At 54.4% G+C, this 18,803-nt stretch overlaps 1 protein-coding gene across 1 annotated transcript in view; it reads right to left on the bottom strand.

Annotated features, from left to right (window-relative positions):
- The window catches only part of Mov10l1 (Mov10 like RISC complex RNA helicase 1), a 78,174-nt gene that overhangs the window by 34,658 nt on the left and 24,713 nt on the right, over positions 1 to 18,803 (bottom strand). Inside the window, exons 13-14 of the mRNA XM_047550097.1 lie at positions 16,468 to 16,559; positions 11,573 to 11,631 (exon numbers count right to left, since the gene is read on the bottom strand). Of these exons, the coding sequence (XP_047406053.1) occupies positions 11,573 to 11,631; positions 16,468 to 16,559 (151 nt within the window). The remainder of the gene's footprint in view (positions 1 to 11,572; positions 11,632 to 16,467; positions 16,560 to 18,803) is intronic.

Raw genomic sequence — 18,803 nt, 5'->3', positions numbered from 1 at the left:
TAGTCTCCATTACTTGAGGTGGTGGGCTGTGTGGTGTGTGCTGGGTCTAGTCTCCATTACCTGAGGTGGACGGCTGTGTGGGGTGTGCTGGGTGTAGTCTCCATTACCTAAGGTGGAGGGCTGTGTGGCATGTGCTGGGTCTAGTCTCCATTTCCTGAGGTGGAGGGCTATTTGGGGTGTCCTGGGATAGTCTCCATTACCTGAGGTGGAGGGCTGTGTGGGGTGTGCTGGGTCTAATCTCCATTACTTGAGGTTAAGGGCTGTGTGGGGTGTGAAGGGTCTAGTCTCCATTACCTGAGATGGAGGGCTGTGTGGGGTCCGATGGAATTAGTCTCCATTAGCTGAGGTGCAGGGCTGTGCAGGGTGAGATGGGTCTAGTCTCCATTACCTGAGGTGGTGGGCTGTGTGGTGTATGCTGGGTCTAGTCTCCATTACCTGAGGTGGAGGGCTGTGTGGGGTGTGCTGGGTGTAGTCTCCATTACCTGAGGTGGAGGGCTGTGTGGGGTGTGCTGGGTCTACTCTCCGTTACCTGAGGTGGACGGCTCTGCGCTGTGTGCTGGATCTAGTCTCCATTACCTGAGGTGGAGGGCTGTGGGGGTGTGCTGGGTGTGTTCTCCATTACCTGATATGGAGGGCTCTGTGTCGTGTGCTGGGTCTAGTATCCATTACCTGAGGTGAAGGCTGTGTGGGGTGCTATGGGTCTAGTCTCCATTACCTGAGGTGGAGGGCTCGGCGGGTGAGATGGATCTAGTCTCCATTACCTGAGGTGGAGTGGTGTGTGAGTGTGCTGGGTCTAGTCTCCATTTCCTGAGGTGGAGGGCTGTGTGGCTTGTGCTGTGTCTAGTCTCCATTACCTCAGGTGGAGGGATATGTGGGGTGCTATGGGTCTAGTCTCCATTACCTGAGGTGGAGGGCTCGACGGGTGAGATGGATCTAGTCTCCATTACCTGAGGTGGAGCGGTGTGTGAATGTGCTGGGTCTAGTCTCCATTATGTGAGGTGGAGTGCTGTGTGGGGTGGGAAGGGTCTAGTCTCCATTACCTGAGGTGGAGCGCTGTGCGGGGTGTGCTGGGTCTAATCTCCGTTACCTGAGGTGGAGGGCTGTGAATGGTGATATGTGTCTAGTTTCCATTACCTGAGGTGGAGGGCTGTGCATGGTGTGCTGGATCTAGTCTCCATTACCTGAGGTGGAGGGCTGTATGGTGTGTGCTGGATCTAGTCTCCATTACCTGAGGTGGAGGGCTGTATGGTGTGTGCTGGGTTTAGTCTCCATTACCTGAGGTGGAGGGCTGCGTGGGGTGTGCTGGGTCTAGTATGTATTACCTGAGGTGGAGGGCTGCGTGGCGTGTTCTGGGTGTAGTATCCATTACCTGAGGTGGAGGGCTGTGTGGGCTGTGCTGGGTCTAATCTCCATTACCTGAGGTGGAGGGCTGTGTGGGGTGTGCTGGGTCTAGTCTTCATTACCTGAGGTGGAGGGCTCTGTGGGGTGTGCTGGGTCTAGTCTCCATTACCTGAGTTGGAAAGTTGTGCAGGGTGATATGTGTCTAGTCTCCATTACCTGAGGGGGAGGGCTGTGTGGGGTGTGCTGGGTATAGTCTCCATTACCTGAGGTGGAGGGCTGTGTGGCGTGTGCTGGGTCTAGTCTCCATTCCCTGAGGTAAGGATATGGGGGTGCAAAGCGTCTAGTCTCCATTTCCTGAGGTGGAGGGCTGTGTGGCTTGTGCTGTGTCTAGTCTCCATTACCTCAGGTGGAGGGATATGTGGGGTGCTATGGGTCTAGTCTCCATTACCTGAGGTGGAGGGCTCGACGGGTGAGATGGATCTAGTCTCCATTACCTGAGGTGGAGCGGTGTGTGAATGTGCTGGGTCTAGTCTCCATTATGTGAGGTGGAGTGCTGTGTGGGGTGGGAAGGGTCTAGTCTCCATTACCTGAGGTGGAGCGCTGTGCGGGGTGTGCTGGGTCTAATCTCCGTTACCTGAGGTGGAGGGCTGTGAATGGTGATATGTGTCTAGTTTCCATTACCTGAGGTGGAGGGCTGTGCATGGTGTGCTGGATCTAGTCTCCATTACCTGAGGTGGAGGGCTGTATGGTGTGTGCTGGATCTAGTCTCCATTACCTGAGGTGGAGGGCTGTATGGTGTGTGCTGGGTTTAGTCTCCATTACCTGAGGTGGAGGGCTGTGTGGGGTGTGCTGGGTCTAGTATGTATTACCTGAGGTGGAGGGCTGCGTGGCGTGTTCTGGGTGTAGTATCCATTACCTGAGGTGGAGGGCTGTGTGGGCTGTGCTCGGTCTAATCTCCATTACCTGAGGTGGAGGGCTGTGTGGGGTGTGCTGGGTCTAGTCTTCATTACCTGAGGTGGAGGGCTCTGTGGGGTGTGCTGGGTCTAGTCTCCATTACCTGAGTTGGAAAGTTGTGCAGGGTGATATGTGTCTAGTCTCCATTACCTGAGGGGGAGGGCTGTGTGGGGTGTGCTGGGTCTAGTCTCCATTACCTGAGGTGGAGGGCTGTGTGGCGTGTGCTGGGTCTAGTCTCCATTCCCTGAGGTAAGGATATGGGGGTGCAAAGCATCTAGTCTCCATTTCCTGAGGTGGAGGGCTGTGTGGCTTGTGCTGTGTCTAGTCTCCATTACCTGAGGTGGAGGGATATGTGGGGTGCTATGGGTCTAGTCTCCATTACCTGAGGTGGAGGGCTCGGCGGGTGAGATGGATCTAGTCTCCATTACCTGAGGTGGAGCAGTGTGTGAGTGTGCTGGGTCTAGTCTCCATTACCTGAGGTGGAGTGCTGTGTGGGGTGGGAAGGGTCTAGTCTCCATTACCTGAGGTGGAGCGCTGTGCGGGGTGTGCTGGGTCTAATCTCCGTTACCTGAGTTGGAGGGCTGTGCGTGGTGTGCTGTGTCTAATCTCCATTACCTGAGGTGGAGGGCTGTGAATGGTGATATGTGTCTAGTTTCCATTACCTGAGGTGGAGCGGTGTGTGAGTGTGCTGGGTGTAGTCTCCATTACCTGAGGTGGAGGGCTGTGCGGGGTGTGATGGATCTAGTCTCCAATACCTGAGGTGGAGGGCTCTATGGGCTGTGCTGGGTCTAGTCTGCATTACCTGAGGTGGAGGGTTGTGTGGGGTGTGCTCGGTCTAGTATCCATTACCTAAGGTGGAGGGCTGTGTGGCGTGTGCTGGGTCTAGTCTCCATTTCCTGAGGTGGAGGGCTATTTGGGGTGTCCTGGGATAGTCTCCATTACCTGAGGTGGAGGGCTGCGTGGCGTGTTCTGGGTTTAGTATCCATTACCTGAGGTGGAGGGCTGTGTGGGCTGTGCTGGGTCTAATCTCCATTACCTGAGGTGGAGGGCTGTGTGGGGTGTGCTGGGTCTAGTCTCCATTACCTGAGGTGGAGGGCTGTGGGGGTGTGCTGGGTGTATTCTCCATTACCTGAAGTGGAGGGCTGTGTGGGGTGTCCTGGGTCTAGTCTCCATTACCTGAGGTGGAGGGCTGTGTGGGGTGCGATGGATCTAGTCTCCATTACCTGAGTTGGAGGGCTGTGTGTGGTACAAAGGGTCTAGTCTCCATTACCTGAGGTGGTGTGCTGTGTGGGGTGAGATGGATCTAGTCTGCATTACCTGAGGTGGAGTGCTTTGTGGAGTGCGATGGATCTAGTCTCCATTACCTGATTTGGAGGGATGTGTGGGGTTTTTGGGCCTAGTATCCATTACCTGAGGTGGAGGGCTGTGTGGCGTGTGCTGGGTCTGGTCTCCATTACCTGAGGTGGAGGGCTATGTGGGGTGTGCTTGGATAGTCTCCATTACCTGAGGTGGAGGGCTGCGTGGCGTGTTCTGGGTGTAGTATCCATTACCTGAGGTGGAGGGCTGTGTGGGCTGTGCTGGGTCTAATCTCCATTACCTGAGGTGGAGGGCTGTGTGGGGTGTGCTGGGTCTAGTCTCCATTACCTGAGGTGGAGGGCTGTGGGGTGTGCTGGGTCTATTCTCTATTACCTGAGGTCGACGGCTGTGTGTTGGGTCTACTCTCCATTACCTGAGGTGGAGGGCTATGGGGGTGTGCTGGGATAATCTCCATTACCTGAGGTGCAGGGCTGTGTGGGGTGTGCTGGGTCGAGTATCCATTACCTGAGGTGAGGGCTGTGTGGGGTGCGATGGATCTAGTATCCATTACCTGAGGTGGAGGGCTGTGTGGCGTGTGGTGGGTGTACTCTCCATTACATGAGGTGGAGGGCTATGGGGGTGTCCTGAGATAGTCTTCATTACCTGAGGTGAAGGGCTGTGTGGGGTGTGCTGGGTCTAGTCTCCACTACCTGAGGTGGAGGGCTGTGCGGGGCGTGCTGGTTCTGTTCTCCATTACGTGAGGTGGAGGGCTGTGTGGGGTGTGCAGCGTCTAGTCTCCACTACCTGAGGTGGAGGGCTGTGCGGGGTGTGCTGGGTCTAGTCTCCATTACCTGAGGTGGAGAACTGTGTGGGGTGCGATGGATCTAGTCTCCGTTACCTGAGGTGGAGGGCTGTGCGGGGTGCGATGGATGTAGTCTCCAGTACTTGAGGTGGAGGGCTGTTTGGGGTGCGATGGATCTAGTCTCCATTACCTGAGATGGAGGGCTGTGGGATTCGATGGAATTAGTCCACATTACCTGAGGTGGAGGGCTGTGTGGGGTGCGAAGGGTCTAGTCTCCATTACCTGAGATGGAGGGCTGTGTGGGGTGCGATGGAATTTTTCTCCATTACCTGAGGTGGAGAGCTGTGCAGGGTGGGATGGGACTAGTCTCCTTTACCTGAGATGGAGGGCTGTGTGGGGTGTGCTGGGTGTATTCTCCATTACCTGAGGTGGAGGGCTGTGTGGGGTGTCCTGGGTGTAGTCTCCATTACCTGAGGTGGAGGGCTGTGGGGGTGTGCTGGGTCTATTCTCCATTACCTGAGGTCGACGGCTGTGTGTTGGGTCTACTCTCCATTACCTGAGGTGGAGGGCTATGGGGGTGTGCTGGGATAATCTCCATTACCTGAGGTGCAGGGCTGTGTGGGGTGTGCTGGGTCGAGTATCCATTACCTGAGGTTAGGGCTGTGTGGGGTGCGAAAGATCTAGTCTCCATTACCTGAGGTGGAGGGCTGTGTGGCGTGTGGTGGGTCTACTCTCCATTACGTGAGGTGCAGGGCTATGGGGGTGTCCTGGGATAGTCTTCATTACCTGAGGTGAAGGGCTGTGTGGGGTGTGCTGGGTCTAGTCTCCACTACCTGAGGTGGAGGGCTGTGCGGGGCGTACTGGTTCTGTTCTCCATTATGTGAGGTGGATTGCTGTGTGGGTGTGCAGCGTCTAGTCTCCACTACCTGAGGTGGAGGGCTGTGCGGGGTGTGCTGGGTCTAGTCTCCATTACCTCAGGTGGAGGACTGTGTGGGGTGCGATGGATCTAATCTCCGTTACCTGAGGTGGAGGGCTGTGCGGGGTGCGATGGAATTTTTCTCCATTACCTGAGGTGGAGAGCTGTGCAGGGTGGGATGGGACTAGTCTCCTTTACCTGAGATGGAGTGCTGTGTGGGGTGTGCTGGGATAGTCTCCATTACCTGAGGTGGAGGGCTGTGTGGGGTCCGATGGAATTTTTCTCCATTACCTGAGGTGGAGAGCTGTGCAGGGTGGGATGGGACTAGTCTCCTTTACCTCAGGTGGAGGGCTGTGTGGGGTGCGATGGATCTAGTCTCCATTACCTGAGTTGGAGGGATGTGTGGGGTTTGCTGGGCCTAGTATCCATTACCTGAGGTGGAGGGCTGTGTGGCGTGTGCTGGGTCTGGTCTCCATTACCTGAGGTGGAGGGCTATGTGGGGTGTGCTTGGATAGTCTCCATTACCTGAGGTGGAGGGCTGTGTGGGGTGTGCTGGGTCTACTCTCCGTTACGTGAGGTGGACGGCTCTGCGTGGTGTGCTGGATCTAGTCTCCATTACCTGAGGTGGAGGGTTGTGTGGGGTGCGATGGATCTAGTCTCCATTACCTGAGGTGGAGGGCTGTGTGGGGTGTTTTGGGTATAGTCTCCATTACCTGAGGTGGAGGGCTGTGGGGGTGTGCTGGGTGTGGTCTCCATTACTTGAGGTGGTGGGCTATGTGTGGTACAAAGGGTCTAGTCTCCATTACCTGAGGTGGAGGGCTGTGCGCGGTGTGCTGGATCTAGTCTCCATTACCTGAGGTGGAGGGCTGCGTGGCGTGTTCTGGGTGTAGTATCCATTACCTGAGGTGGAGGGCTGTGTGGGCTGTGCTGGGTCTAATCTCCATTACCTGAGGTGGAGGGCTGCGTGGGGTGTGCTGGGTCTAGTCTCCATTACCTGAGGTGGAGGGCTCTGTGGGGTGTGCTGGGTCTAGTCTCCATTACCTGAGTTGGAAAGTTGTGCAGGGTGATATGTGTCTAGTCTCCATTACCTGAGGGGGAGGGCTGTGTGGGGTGTGCTGGGTCTAGTCTCCATTACCTGTGGTGAGGGCTGTGTGGGGTGTGCTGGGTCTAGTCTCCATTACCTGAGGTGGAGGGCTGTGTGGCGTGTGCTGGGTCTAGTCTCCATTCCCTGAGGTAGGGATATGGGGGTGCAAAGCGTCTAGTCTCCATTTCCTGAGGTGGAGGGCTCGACGGGTGAGATGGATCTAGTCTCCATTACCTGAGGTGGAGCGGTGTGTGAATGTGCTGGGTCTAGTCTCCATTACCTGTGGTGAGGGCTGTGTGGGGTGTGCTGGGTCTAGTCTCCATTACCTGAGGTGGAGCGCTGTGCGGGGTGTGCTGGGTCTAATCTCCGTTACCTGAGGTGGAGGGCTGTGAATGGTGATATGTGTCTAGTTTCCATTACCTGAGGTGGAGCGGTGTGTGAGTGTGCTGGGTGTAGTCTCCATTACCTGAGGTGGAGGGCTGTGCGGGGTGTGATGGATCTAGTCTCCAATACCTGAGGTGGAGGGCTCTATGGGCTGTGCTGGGTCTAGTCTGCATTACCTGAGGTGGAGGGCTGTGTGGGGTGTGCTCGGTCTAGTATCCATTACCTAAGGTGGAGGGTTGTGTGGCGTGTGCTGGGTCTAGTCTCCATTTCCTGAGGTGGAGGGCTATTTGGGGTGTCCTGGGATAGTCTCCATTACCTGAGGTGGAGGGCTGTGTGGGGTCCGATGGAATTAGTCTCCATTAGCTGAGGTGCAGGGCTGTGCAGGGTGAGATGGGTCTAGTCTCCATTACCTGAGGTGGTGGGCTGTGTGGTGTGTGCTGGGTCTAGTCTCCATTACCTGAGGTGGACGGCTGTTTGGGGTGTGCTGGGTGTAGTCTCCATTACCTGAGGTGGAGGGCTGTGCGGGGTGTGCTGGGTCTAATCTCCATTACCTGAGGTGGAGGGCTGTGTGGGGTGTGCTGGGTCTACTCTCCGTTACCTGAGGTGGACGGCTCTGCACTGTGTGCTGGATCTAGTCTCCATTACCTGAGGTGGAGGGCTGTGTGGGGTGCGAAGGGTCTAGTGTCCATTACCTGAGGTGGAGGGATGTGCGGGGTGTGATTGATCTAGTCTCCATTACCTGAGGTGGAGGGCTGTGCAGGGTGATATGTGTCTAGTCTCCATTACCTGAGGTGGAGGGCTGTGCAGAGTGAGATGGATCTAGTGTCCGTTACGTGAGGTGGAGGGCTGTGTGGGGTGTGCTGGGTCTAGTCTCCATTACCTGAGGTGGAGGGCTGTGTGGGATGTGCTGGGTCTAGTCTCCATTACCTGAGGTGGAGGGCTGTGTGGGGTGTGCTGGCTCTAGTCTCCATTACCTGAGTTGGAGAGTTGTGCGGCGTGTGCTGGGTCTAGTCTCCATTACCTGAGGTAGGGATATGTGTGGTACAAAGGGTCTAGTCTCCATTACCTGAGGTGGAGGGCTGTGTGGGGTGTGCTGGGTCTAGTGTGCATTACCTGAGGTGGAGGGATGTGCAGGGTGATATGTGTCTAGTTTCCATTACCTGAGGTGGAGGGCTGTGTGGGGTTTGCTGGGTCTAGTCTCCATTACCTGAGGTGGTGGGCTGTGTGGAGTGTGCTGGGTCTAGTCTCCATTACCTGAGTTGGAGAGTTGTGCGGTGTGTGCTGGTTCTAGTCTCCATTCCCTGAGGTAGGGATATGTGGGGTGCGAAGCGTCTAGTCTCAATTACCTGAGGTGGAGGGCTGTGTGGCATGTGCTGGTTCTAGTCTCCATTCCCTGAGGTAGGGATATGTGGGGTGCATTGGGTCTAGTCTCCATTACCTGAGGTGGAGCGGTGTGTGAGTGTCCTGGCTCTAGTCTCCATTACCTGAGGTGGAGGGCTGCTTGGGGTGCGAAGGGTCTAGTCTCCATTACCTGAGGTGGAGCGCTGTGCGGGGTGTGCTGGGTCTAATCTCCATTACCTGAGGTGGAGGGCTGCTTGGGGTGCGAAGGGTCTAGTCTCCATTACCTGAGGTGGAGGGTTGTGTGGGGTGCGATGGATCTAGTCTCCATTACCTGAGGTGGAGGGCTGTGTGGGGTGTTTTGGGTATAGTCTCCATTACCTGAGGTGGAGGGCTGTGGGGGTGTGCTGGGTGTGGTCTCCATTACTTGAGGTGGTGGGCTATGTGTGGTACAAAGGGTCTAGTCTCCATTACCTGAGGTGGAGGGCTGTGCGCGGTGTGCTGGATCTAGTCTCCATTACCTGAGGTGGAGGGCTGCGTGGCGTGTTCTGGGTGTAGTATCCATTACCTGAGGTGGAGGGCTGTGTGGGCTGTGCTGGGTCTAATCTCCATTACCTGAGGTGGAGGGCTGCGTGGGGTGTGCTGGGTCTAGTCTCCATTACCTGAGGTGGAGGGCTCTGTGGGGTGTGCTGGGTCTAGTCTCCATTACCTGAGTTGGAAAGTTGTGCAGGGTGATATGTGTCTAGTCTCCATTACCTGAGGGGGAGGGCTGTGTGGGGTGTGCTGGGTCTAGTCTCCATTACCTGTGGTGAGGGCTGTGTGGCGTGTGCTGGGTCTAGTCTCCATTACCTGAGGTGGAGGGCTGTGTGGCGTGTGCTGGGTCTAGTCTCCATTCCCTGAGGTAGGGATATGGGGGTGCAAAGCGTCTAGTCTCCATTTCCTGAGGTGGAGGGCTGTGTGGCTTGTGCTGTGTCTAGTCTCCATTACCTCAGGTGGAGGGATATGTGGGGTGCTATGGGTCTAGTCTCCATTACCTGAGGTGGAGGGCTCGACGGGTGAGATGGATCTAGTCTCCATTACCTGAGGTGGAGCGGTGTGTGAATGTGCTGGGTCTAGTCTCCATTACCTGTGGTGAGGGCTGTGTGGGGTGTGCTGGGTCTAGTCTCCATTACCTGAGGTGGAGCGCTGTGCGGGGTGTGCTGGGTCTAATCTCCGTTACCTGAGGTGGAGGGCTGTGAATGGTGATATGTGTCTAGTTTCCATTACCTGAGGTGGAGCGGTGTGTGAGTGTGCTGGGTGTAGTCTCCATTACCTGAGGTGGAGGGCTGTGCGGGGTGTGATGGATCTAGTCTCCAATACCTGAGGTGGAGGGCTCTATGGGCTGTGCTGGGTCTAGTCTGCATTACCTGAGGTGGAGGGCTGTGTGGGGTGTGCTCGGTCTAGTATCCATTACCTAAGGTGGAGGGTTGTGTGGCGTGTGCTGGGTCTAGTCTCCATTTCCTGAGGTGGAGGGCTATTTGGGGTGTCCTGGGATAGTCTCCATTACCTGAGGTGGAGGGCTGTGTGGGGTCCGATGGAATTAGTCTCCATTAGCTGAGGTGCAGGGCTGTGCAGGGTGAGATGGGTCTAGTCTCCATTACCTGAGGTGGTGGGCTGTGTGGTGTGTGCTGGGTCTAGTCTCCATTACCTGAGGTGGACGGCTGTTTGGGGTGTGCTGGGTGTAGTCTCCATTACCTGAGGTGGAGGGCTGTGTGGGGTGTGCTGGGTCTACTCTCCGTTACCTGAGGTGGACGGCTCTGCACTGTGTGCTGGATCTAGTCTCCATTACCTGAGGTGGAGGGCTGTGTGGGGTGCGAAGGGTCTAGTCTCCATTACCTGAGGTGGAGGGCTGTGCGGGGTGTGCTGGGTCTAATCTCCATTACCTGAGGTGGAGGGCTGTGTGGGGTGTGCTGGGTCTACTCTCCGTTACCTGAGGTGGACGGCTCTGCACTGTGTGCTGGATCTAGTCTCCATTACCTGAGGTGGAGGGCTGTGTGGGGTGCGAAGGGTCTAGTGTCCATTACCTGAGGTGGAGGGATGTGCGGGGTGTGATTGATCTAGTCTCCATTACCTGAGGTGGAGGGCTGTGCAGGGTGATATGTGTCTAGTCTCCATTACCTGAGGTGGAGGGCTGTGCAGAGTGAGATGGATCTAGTGTCCGTTACGTGAGGTGGAGGGCTGTGTGGGGTGTGCTGGGTCTAGTCTCCATTACCTGAGGTGGAGGGCTGTGTGGGATGTGCTGGGTCTAGTCTCCATTACCTGAGGTGGAGGGCTGTGTGGGGTGTGCTGGCTCTAGTCTCCATTACCTGAGTTGGAGAGTTGTGCGGCGTGTGCTGGGTCTAGTCTCCATTACCTGAGGTAGGGATATGTGTGGTACAAAGGGTCTAGTCTCCATTACCTGAGGTGGAGGTCGTTGTGGCGTGTGCTGTGTCTAGTCTCCGTTACGTGAGGTGGAGGGATATGTGGGGTGCGATGGGTCTAGTCTCTATTACCTGAGGTGGAGGGCTGTGCGGGTGAGATGGATCTAGTCTCCATTACTCGAGGTGGAGCGGTGTGTGAGTGTGCTGGGTGTAGTGTGCATTACCTGAGGTGGAGGGATGTGCAGGGTGATATGTGTCTAGTTTCCATTACCTGAGGTGGAGGGCTGTGTGGGGTTTGCTGGGTCTAGTCTCCATTACCTGAGGTGGTGGGCTGTGTGGAGTGTGCTGGGTCTAGTCTCCATTACCTGAGTTGGAGAGTTGTGCGGTGTGTGCTGGTTCTAGTCTCCATTCCCTGAGGTAGGGATATGTGGGGTGCGAAGCGTCTAGTCTCAATTACCTGAGGTGGAGGGCTGTGTGGCATGTGCTGGTTCTAGTCTCCATTCCCTGAGGTAGGGATATGTGGGGTGCATTGGGTCTAGTCTCCATTACCTGAGGTGGAGCGGTGTGTGAGTGTCCTGGCTCTAGTCTCCATTACCTGAGGTGGAGGGCTGCTTGGGGTGCGAAGGGTCTAGTCTCCATTACCTGAGGTGGAGCGCTGTGCGGGGTGTGCTGGGTCTAATCTCCATTACCTGAGGTGGAGGGCTGTGTGGGGTGTGCTGGGTCTAGTGTCCATTACCTGAGGTGGAGTGATGTGCAGGGTGATATGTGTCTAGTCTCCATTACCTGAGGTGGAGGGATGTGTGGGGTGCGATGGGTCTAATCTCCATTTTCTGAGGTGGACGGCTTTGCGGGTTGAGATGGGTCTAGTGTCCATTACTTAAGCATTCTATTTTTTATGTGGTCATACCAGTAAAACACCAAAAGCTTCCCAATAGAAAAGTAAAAACCATGGATGTTACATTTTCTCTCTGACATATGACGGAGACTGTTTCACAGTCTTGCAGGAAGTCTGGGAAAGCTCTCAGGAAAATTGAGGCCAGAACGCTACAAGGTACTACCTTTCACACCCAAGTGGACGACCTGTTCCAGGGCAAAGTGCGACCGTCTGCTTGTGGTCCTGCCAGAGAGAAAGCACAGTAAGCCACGTGGCTTGGAGCCACGAAGGCCAGCAAAGCTCACAGGACTGGGCCAGATGGTCACACGTTCCCTCTGACACTCATGGTGGCATTTAACAGGCCTTGTCAGGACGACGAGTTCCCCTTCCTCGCCCTCTCCTGCCCCTCTTTCCTCCCTCCAGTGGCTCTCCTGCCCCTGTCACCTGTGGTATCATCTCAAGGTGCAGCAAGAGGCCCTCACCAGATGGGCTCCCCTGCTGCCACAACTGTGAGAAACAATTTTCTTTTTCTTATAAATTGCCTGGTCTGTGGTATTCTGTTACAGCAATACAAGTTAGACTAAGATGAGAATCCTTTTTTTTTTTTTTAAATTTTTTTAATTGTCAAAGGACCTTTATTTTATTTATTTATATGCGGTGGTGAGAATCAAACCCGGTGCCTCACACATGCCAGGCAAGTGCTCTGCTACTGAGCCCCAGCCCCAGCCTTTAAGATGAGAATCTTTATGGCATCAAACTAACGTGTCCTTCACAAAGCACTGGTGAATAAAGGCCACGGCAGAGGTCAGGCCTCGTAAGGTCTTGAAGGCACCCCTGCAAGTGTGAAGAATTTGGGCACTTTCCTGGATCTGTATACATAAAATCACAAGATTCATACCAAATTATAAGGAGAGACAGTTTCTGTATCAGGAGAGCTCAGATCCTTCCTTTCTAGAAGAACTTATATTCTAATACATGTTGTGGACAAGAAGCAGCAGCTGAAAGCACAGCCCTGCAGTATCAGGAGACGCCACATCACTGTGTCAACAGAAAGGGGAAGGGTTTGCTCCCTTGAAATCCACTGAAAAGAACCAAGAAGAAAAACATGGAAAATAAAAGTCCACCTTCAGTGAAACAGGATGACATGGTTCCAAAGTGCAAATGAAGAACACAGTCCGCAAAGAAAACCTGGGATCTCTTGGGCAAAGCGTGGGAGCTGCCTCAGCCTCTCAGAACTTGGGCAGGTGCAGACTTCTGGAAAGGGCAGGTGTGGGCCTGCAGGGCACTGCCCACTCCCTGCTACGTGGCCGGGGCAGGTGGTACTGAAGGTCACTGCAGGACCCACCCCCACGGCATGGAGCTGGGGCAAGTGGTCGTGAGGTCTACCTGAGGTGCCTGTGGATGACCAGATCTCTGCCCTGTTGGACTCCACCAGGGCAGGACCACCTCCACCCAAAGAGGAGCATGATCTGGAAGAGAACTGCAGGGACTCAGCAGAACTGACTCCAAGAAAAACATGCTACCCACAGTCTCCAGCCTGCCAGGACAGGAGAAAAGAGGGAGACCCCACAGTCTTTTCAGAGATACCATGATGGACTTCAGACCTGTGAGGACCACAGCTGCACCTGCAGCCAGGAGCAACGACAAGCAGGAGGCCACGCTGGCCACAGACCCCAGGGACACTCGGAATTCGCAAACACCGCCTTTCATTCTGGGTGTAGAGGAAAGGTTGTTACAAAGTTCTCCAGCTGAAATGTTTCCTATTACAAGGCTGAAGGAAAACACAAATACCTCAGGAAATGCTGAACAGGTAACTAAAAAATATTCAAAATCAGTACCTTGAAATAGGACTTGACCAGTCAAGTGGCAAAATACCAGAGGCATTTCACTAAAATAAGAAACAAGACAAAGATACAAAGCAACAGAAAATCACTAGAAAAACAAACACAAAAGCAGATGGGGGAGAATGGCAGGAGGGAGATGGACAGGACAGCAAATGAGAATCCCCAAGGACAGGAAGAGAAAGAACCACTGTCAAGAAGAAGACACAGCGTCCCAGGAAGCTAATCCTCCCTGCATCTCAGTGTTACTGAGCACAGGCAAAGGGACCTCACTGCTTGAAGGGTCCCAGGAGTCTGGATGCACAGCACTCATCAGCACCAAGCAAGATGCCAGGCTCAGACCCCCGACTCAGCAGCACCAGAGGGGACCAGAGAAAGGCACTGGGACCCAGAGTGGGCAGGAGAAGGGAACAGGAACTTGGGAGAAACAAGAAGACAGTGAAATGGGGAAGAGAGAAACGCTGGAGGGCACCCGTGGCGCTGGATGCAGCCTGGGAGAAGGTCATCAAAGTGACAGAGTCGTAGCAAGACTGCTCAGAGGGGAGCAAAGAGCAGACCGGAACAGCAGGAGCCGGAAGTAGGAAGCCAGCAGCTCAGAGGGGAGCAAAGAGCAGACCCAGAACAGCAGGAGCCGGAAGCAGGAAGCCAGAAGCAGGAAGCCAGCAGCTCAGAGGGGAGCAAAGAGCAGACCCGGAACAGCAGGAGCCGGAAGCAGGAAGCCAGCAGGCCTGCACAGGAGGAGATGTGGAAAGGGCAACAGGGGACGGGAAACTCCTGTAAAGAAACCAGAGCTGGATGGACGCAGCCTTCGCACACCAGAGCCCACTCAGGAGAAGAGGGCGGCCCAGGGTCCTGTGTCTCTAAAGAAGTGCAGTGGTAAAGTTAAGTGTCCCAAGCTGGGCACGGCGGCCACGCCTGAGGCAGTGGGATCAGAAGTTAAAGGCCAGCCTCAGCAACTTAGAAAGACCCTGCCTCAAAGTAGAAAGCAAAAAGAGCTGGGGGAGAGGGCCCCTGGGTTTGATCCCTGGGACTGGGAGAGGTGTCCCCACAAAACTCCAGCCCCAGAGGACCTCAGGGTGAATTTTACCAACACCAAAGGGAGAAAAGACACACCACACGAACTCCCAGAAAGGCAGAGGAGTGGGTGCCACAGAGACACACAGCCTCCACACACAGGTAGAGGCAAGGGGCAGTCAGGTGGCGAGGCCTGGCAGCACAGTGCGATGGTCCCGCCATGGCGCCTGCTCCAGGAGGCAGGACCACCACCACACTATAACAGATGATGGTCCCGCCATGGCACCTGCTCCAGGAGGCAGGACCACCACCACACTACAACAGACGATGGTCCCGCCATGGCACCTGCTCCAGGAGGCAGGACCACCACACACTACAACAGATAGCACTGCACAGGATCCAGCCCCGCCGCCTGGAAACTCAGCAAAAGGAGAGCTGGAGAGCGCTGTCTCCTCCACTGGGGGTTGGGGTTCAGCACAGGACCCTCCGCCTCCCACTGCATTGACAGAGAGGGGCAGCGCTGCGAGGTCAGGACAAGGCAGTGGGCCACCTCCCACCCTGAGCAACGCTGCTCCCGGGGTTTCAGCCACACCCAGCGCGAGGAACACCACAAAACAAGGGGCAAGACAGGAAGGAGGAAACCTTCCATTTAAAAACGCAACTGCATGCATAGAAAATCCTACGTAATCTGTAAAAAACTACTAGAACTAAGTGAGCTTAGCAATCTCCCACGATATAAGATAAAGACACAAAGATCAACTGCTTTTATAAATACCGAAAACCAGCGATTGGAAACTTAAGTTAAAACTAGTGCTTGCAATAGTTACAATTTCTCTAAGTAGGAACAACTCTGACAAAAGATACACAAAACCTGTATGCTGAATGGTACAAACCCCGGTAAAAAGAAATGGGAAAACACATGTAGCAACACACCCTTTTCAGGAATTGGAAGACTCAATATTTAACATACCATTTCTCCCTTAAACTGACCTGTAGAGTTAATGTCATTTCGATCCAAATCCCACAGGCTTTTCGTGGACATTGATGGAATGAGCTAAAACAGGTGGGAAGCCAGAAGGCCTATGACAGCCAGACAGCTCCAGAGCAGGACCAGGCTGGAGCTTTGCCTACCTGACTCTAAACTTACCACAAAGCAACATGCTGGAGATCGAATGTCTATATCCCCCTAAACTCGAATCCCCAACATAACAGTGTTTGGAGGTAGGGCCTCTGGAAGGCCAGGAGGCCATAGGGGCTCAGTCCTCATGAACAGGACAGATGTCCTTACAAAAGGGACCCTGTGGACTCTCTTAGGATCTTGAGTTATGCAAAGGTTTCTAAGATGTTTCACCAAAAGAGTGACCCATGAAAGAAAATGATTAACTAGACTTTATCAACATGAATGATTTTTAAAATATAAAGCCCTACAAAACAATGAAAATACAAGCCATAGTAAAAAAATATTTGCAAAACACCTACCTGATAAGGGACTACGCCTAAAATACATAAAAATCTCTGTGAACTCAATCATAAGGAGACAAATATACAAAGTGGGTCCCAGTCTTGAGACACTCACAATGAAGATCATGTGCAAATGGCGGGAGTCATTAAAGGTGTCCCACCCATCACCGCTGGAGAAGTGCTAACCAAACTCACAACCAGTCAACCGTAGCAAGCTGTACTGGCTTCACCAGAAGCTCAGGCATACTGACCAGCTGCGAACTCCCACCCTCCACCCCAGCACGATGTGCCCCAGAACATTCCTGCACAGGCTGCTGCCCACTGTGGACCACCTGGCCACACTTCCCTCCACCTAGCACTTCCCTTCCTCCCTGCTGTGCTGTGTCTCACACAACAGCAGACAGGAGGGTCTGGTGCCCACCTGCGGTATGTGAACTCCACCTCCACAGGCTCAAAGACCAACAGCAGACAGGAACTCCCTGGTGCCCACCTGGGGTACGTGAACTCCACCTCCACAGGCTCAAAGACCAACAGCAGACAGGAGGGTCTGGTGCCCACCTGCTGTATGTGAACTCCACCTCCACAGGCTCAAAGACCAACGCAGACAGGAACTCCCTGGTGCCCACCTGTGGTACATGAACTCCACCTCCACAGGCTCAAAGACCAACAGCAGACAGGAGGGCCTGTTGCCCACCTGTTGTACGTGAACTCCACCTCCACAGGCTCAAAGACCAACAGCAGACAATAGTGCCCTGGTGCCCACCTGTTGTACGTGAACTCCACATCCATAGGCTCAAAGTTGTATGTCTGCTCGAATTCTGGATTGAGTTTAAGAGTTACATCTTCTTCATGAATCTGAAAAAAGGTGTGGGATTTACATTAGACAAGTCCTTACGTTAGACTTGACTTCTTAGAACAATCCATTTATGTCCAGTGATATGGCAATAAAGATTCCTTTTACAGATTTATTACATACATATACAAATATATATAGTTGCAGATGGAGAGCATGTCTTTGTTTTATTTATTCATTTTTACGTGGTACTGATGATTGAACCCAGTGCCTCACACGTGCTAGGCAAGCACTCTACCACTGAGCTACAACCCAGTCCTCATTTTACAGATTCGATTAACTGCAAGAATTATGTCTTGAAGTCATTAGGTCACACAAACAGGAGGCACTGGTCAGTGTCTCTGCTCACACCAGCCACACTTAGCCAGTTCTTCCCCGGGGAAGACTGAGGAGACGGCTGAACCAGGCTCTTGCCTGGGGAGGCCATCCAGCCAACAGCTGCAGCTGAGGCCAGGTGTTCCTGCCGGTCACTCCAGACTTGCCCCACTGCTGGCACTGGGAAGGGGTGAAGCCAGATTCTGCATAAAACAATCCTCATATTCTTTCCTGGACAAGCAGGAAAGAAAGGAAATTTCTGAGCCAACATGGGAAGGAAAACTCCAGTGTTCTCAGGTGACGAGCACTCAGGCAGGGTGGACTCCCAAGGGCCAGGCTGACACCAACCAAGGGCCCAGCAACTTCAATCTGAGCGACCGAGTGGGTGTGAGGTCAACGCAGAGTCGAACCCTGGAAAGGACCCTCCTACTCTCAGCAGACGCGGCCACAACCCCCTCATAAGGAAAGCCAACTCACCAGAGGAGATTACAAGAAGTGAAAGTGAGCCCGCAACCAAAGACCACTACCCTCACAGGAAGCAAATCACCAAGAGTGAGGGCAGACAGCCCTCAGCAGATCTGATGCCAGGGACATCACAGGCTGACCTGACCACTTGCAGGAGCCTAAGAGGCTGTGCATGCAGTGAGGAAGTGAAAGACAAAGACAGACAATACCAAACAACATAAAAAGGTCAGGACAGCTTTACAGAGTCACACAGGGAGGGCAGGCAGGGCATGGCCAATGGGCAGTGCTGGGCAGAGGCTCGCTCAGCACAGGAGCCCTCTCTCCCCAGGCTCCAGAACTGCTAACCCATAGAGGGCTCAACTTGCCAGCACTGAGTGACGACTCAACATGTTCCTGTTGGGTGGAGGTGGCAATTTGACTTCAATGTGGTAACTAATCATTCTAGATGGGTCTTTTCCACCAGCCACATCTTCTGGGACCTGAATACCAACCAGGTGTCCTGCACCATGCTCTGGCCAAGAAACTAATGACAGAACCAAGTATAGCATTGGGGGAGACCTGCGGAGTGCATTACCTGAGCAGCTGGGTGGCCCCGTGAGGGACCGCTGCCTCAGTACCCAGAGTGCTGAGTCTCCAGGTGGTGTGCCACCCCACAGGATTAGTGGACGGTGCTGAGATCTCCGGTCCTACTTGGAGGCTTTGGTACCCAGGGCTTTCCTCCTCCATATGTAACTGGATCGTGGTTTGAAAGGTAAGACAGTTGCCTGGCCACCTGTAGGCTCCTCATGCTACCTGGTCAACAACTGGCATGGAGCATGGAGCTGACAAGGTGAACAGCCCTGTTCACAACTCGGCCACTCAGGACAAGCACCCAGAGGCCCCAGGGTGCAGGCACGTGATCCCTGAAGTGCGGGGCGGCCCCTTCTCCAACCTGGAGTGCAGCTGGCCTGGAGGGCCTGACTGGCAGGAGGACCCTGGCTTTTCCACCAGCTGGATGGACAAGGCTGTGGCCAGGTCCTTCCCTACTCATGCTGCTACCCACACCCCTGTCCTCCCACTCTCAATACTGTGTGTGTAGGCAATAAATCAAGGTGCAGGGTGTACAGACGGGGTGACGGGACTATGGGTGTGACTGTGCGGAAAGGAGGTCAGTGCCTGAAGCAGGAGCAAGCTCTTCAGGGCCTGCCTGTGATGAGAGGAGCGGGTTGGCACTCTCGTGTGACAAGGACTCTCCTCCTGGTTCCTACTTCGAACCTCCTCTGAGTGGGGACAGAAGCTGTGACAAAAGGGGCCCTAGCGCCTCAGCAGAGTGGAAGCCTCACCAGGAACAGTACACGTGAGACTGGACAGCCCTCCAGCTGCCCTGCCACTCAGGCTGCTCAACCTGAATTCTCAGGGGGAATTTAGACCCAAAGAAAAGGAGGGGTGATACTGCAAGGGCAGCACAGCAGATGGAGGGGTGCTGG

This window comes from Sciurus carolinensis, chromosome 4 (genome assembly GCF_902686445.1).
Source record: "Sciurus carolinensis chromosome 4, mSciCar1.2, whole genome shotgun sequence".
NCBI classification, from domain to species: domain Eukaryota; kingdom Metazoa; phylum Chordata; class Mammalia; order Rodentia; family Sciuridae; genus Sciurus; species Sciurus carolinensis.
This window is presented reverse-complemented; position numbering and strand designations above follow the sequence as displayed.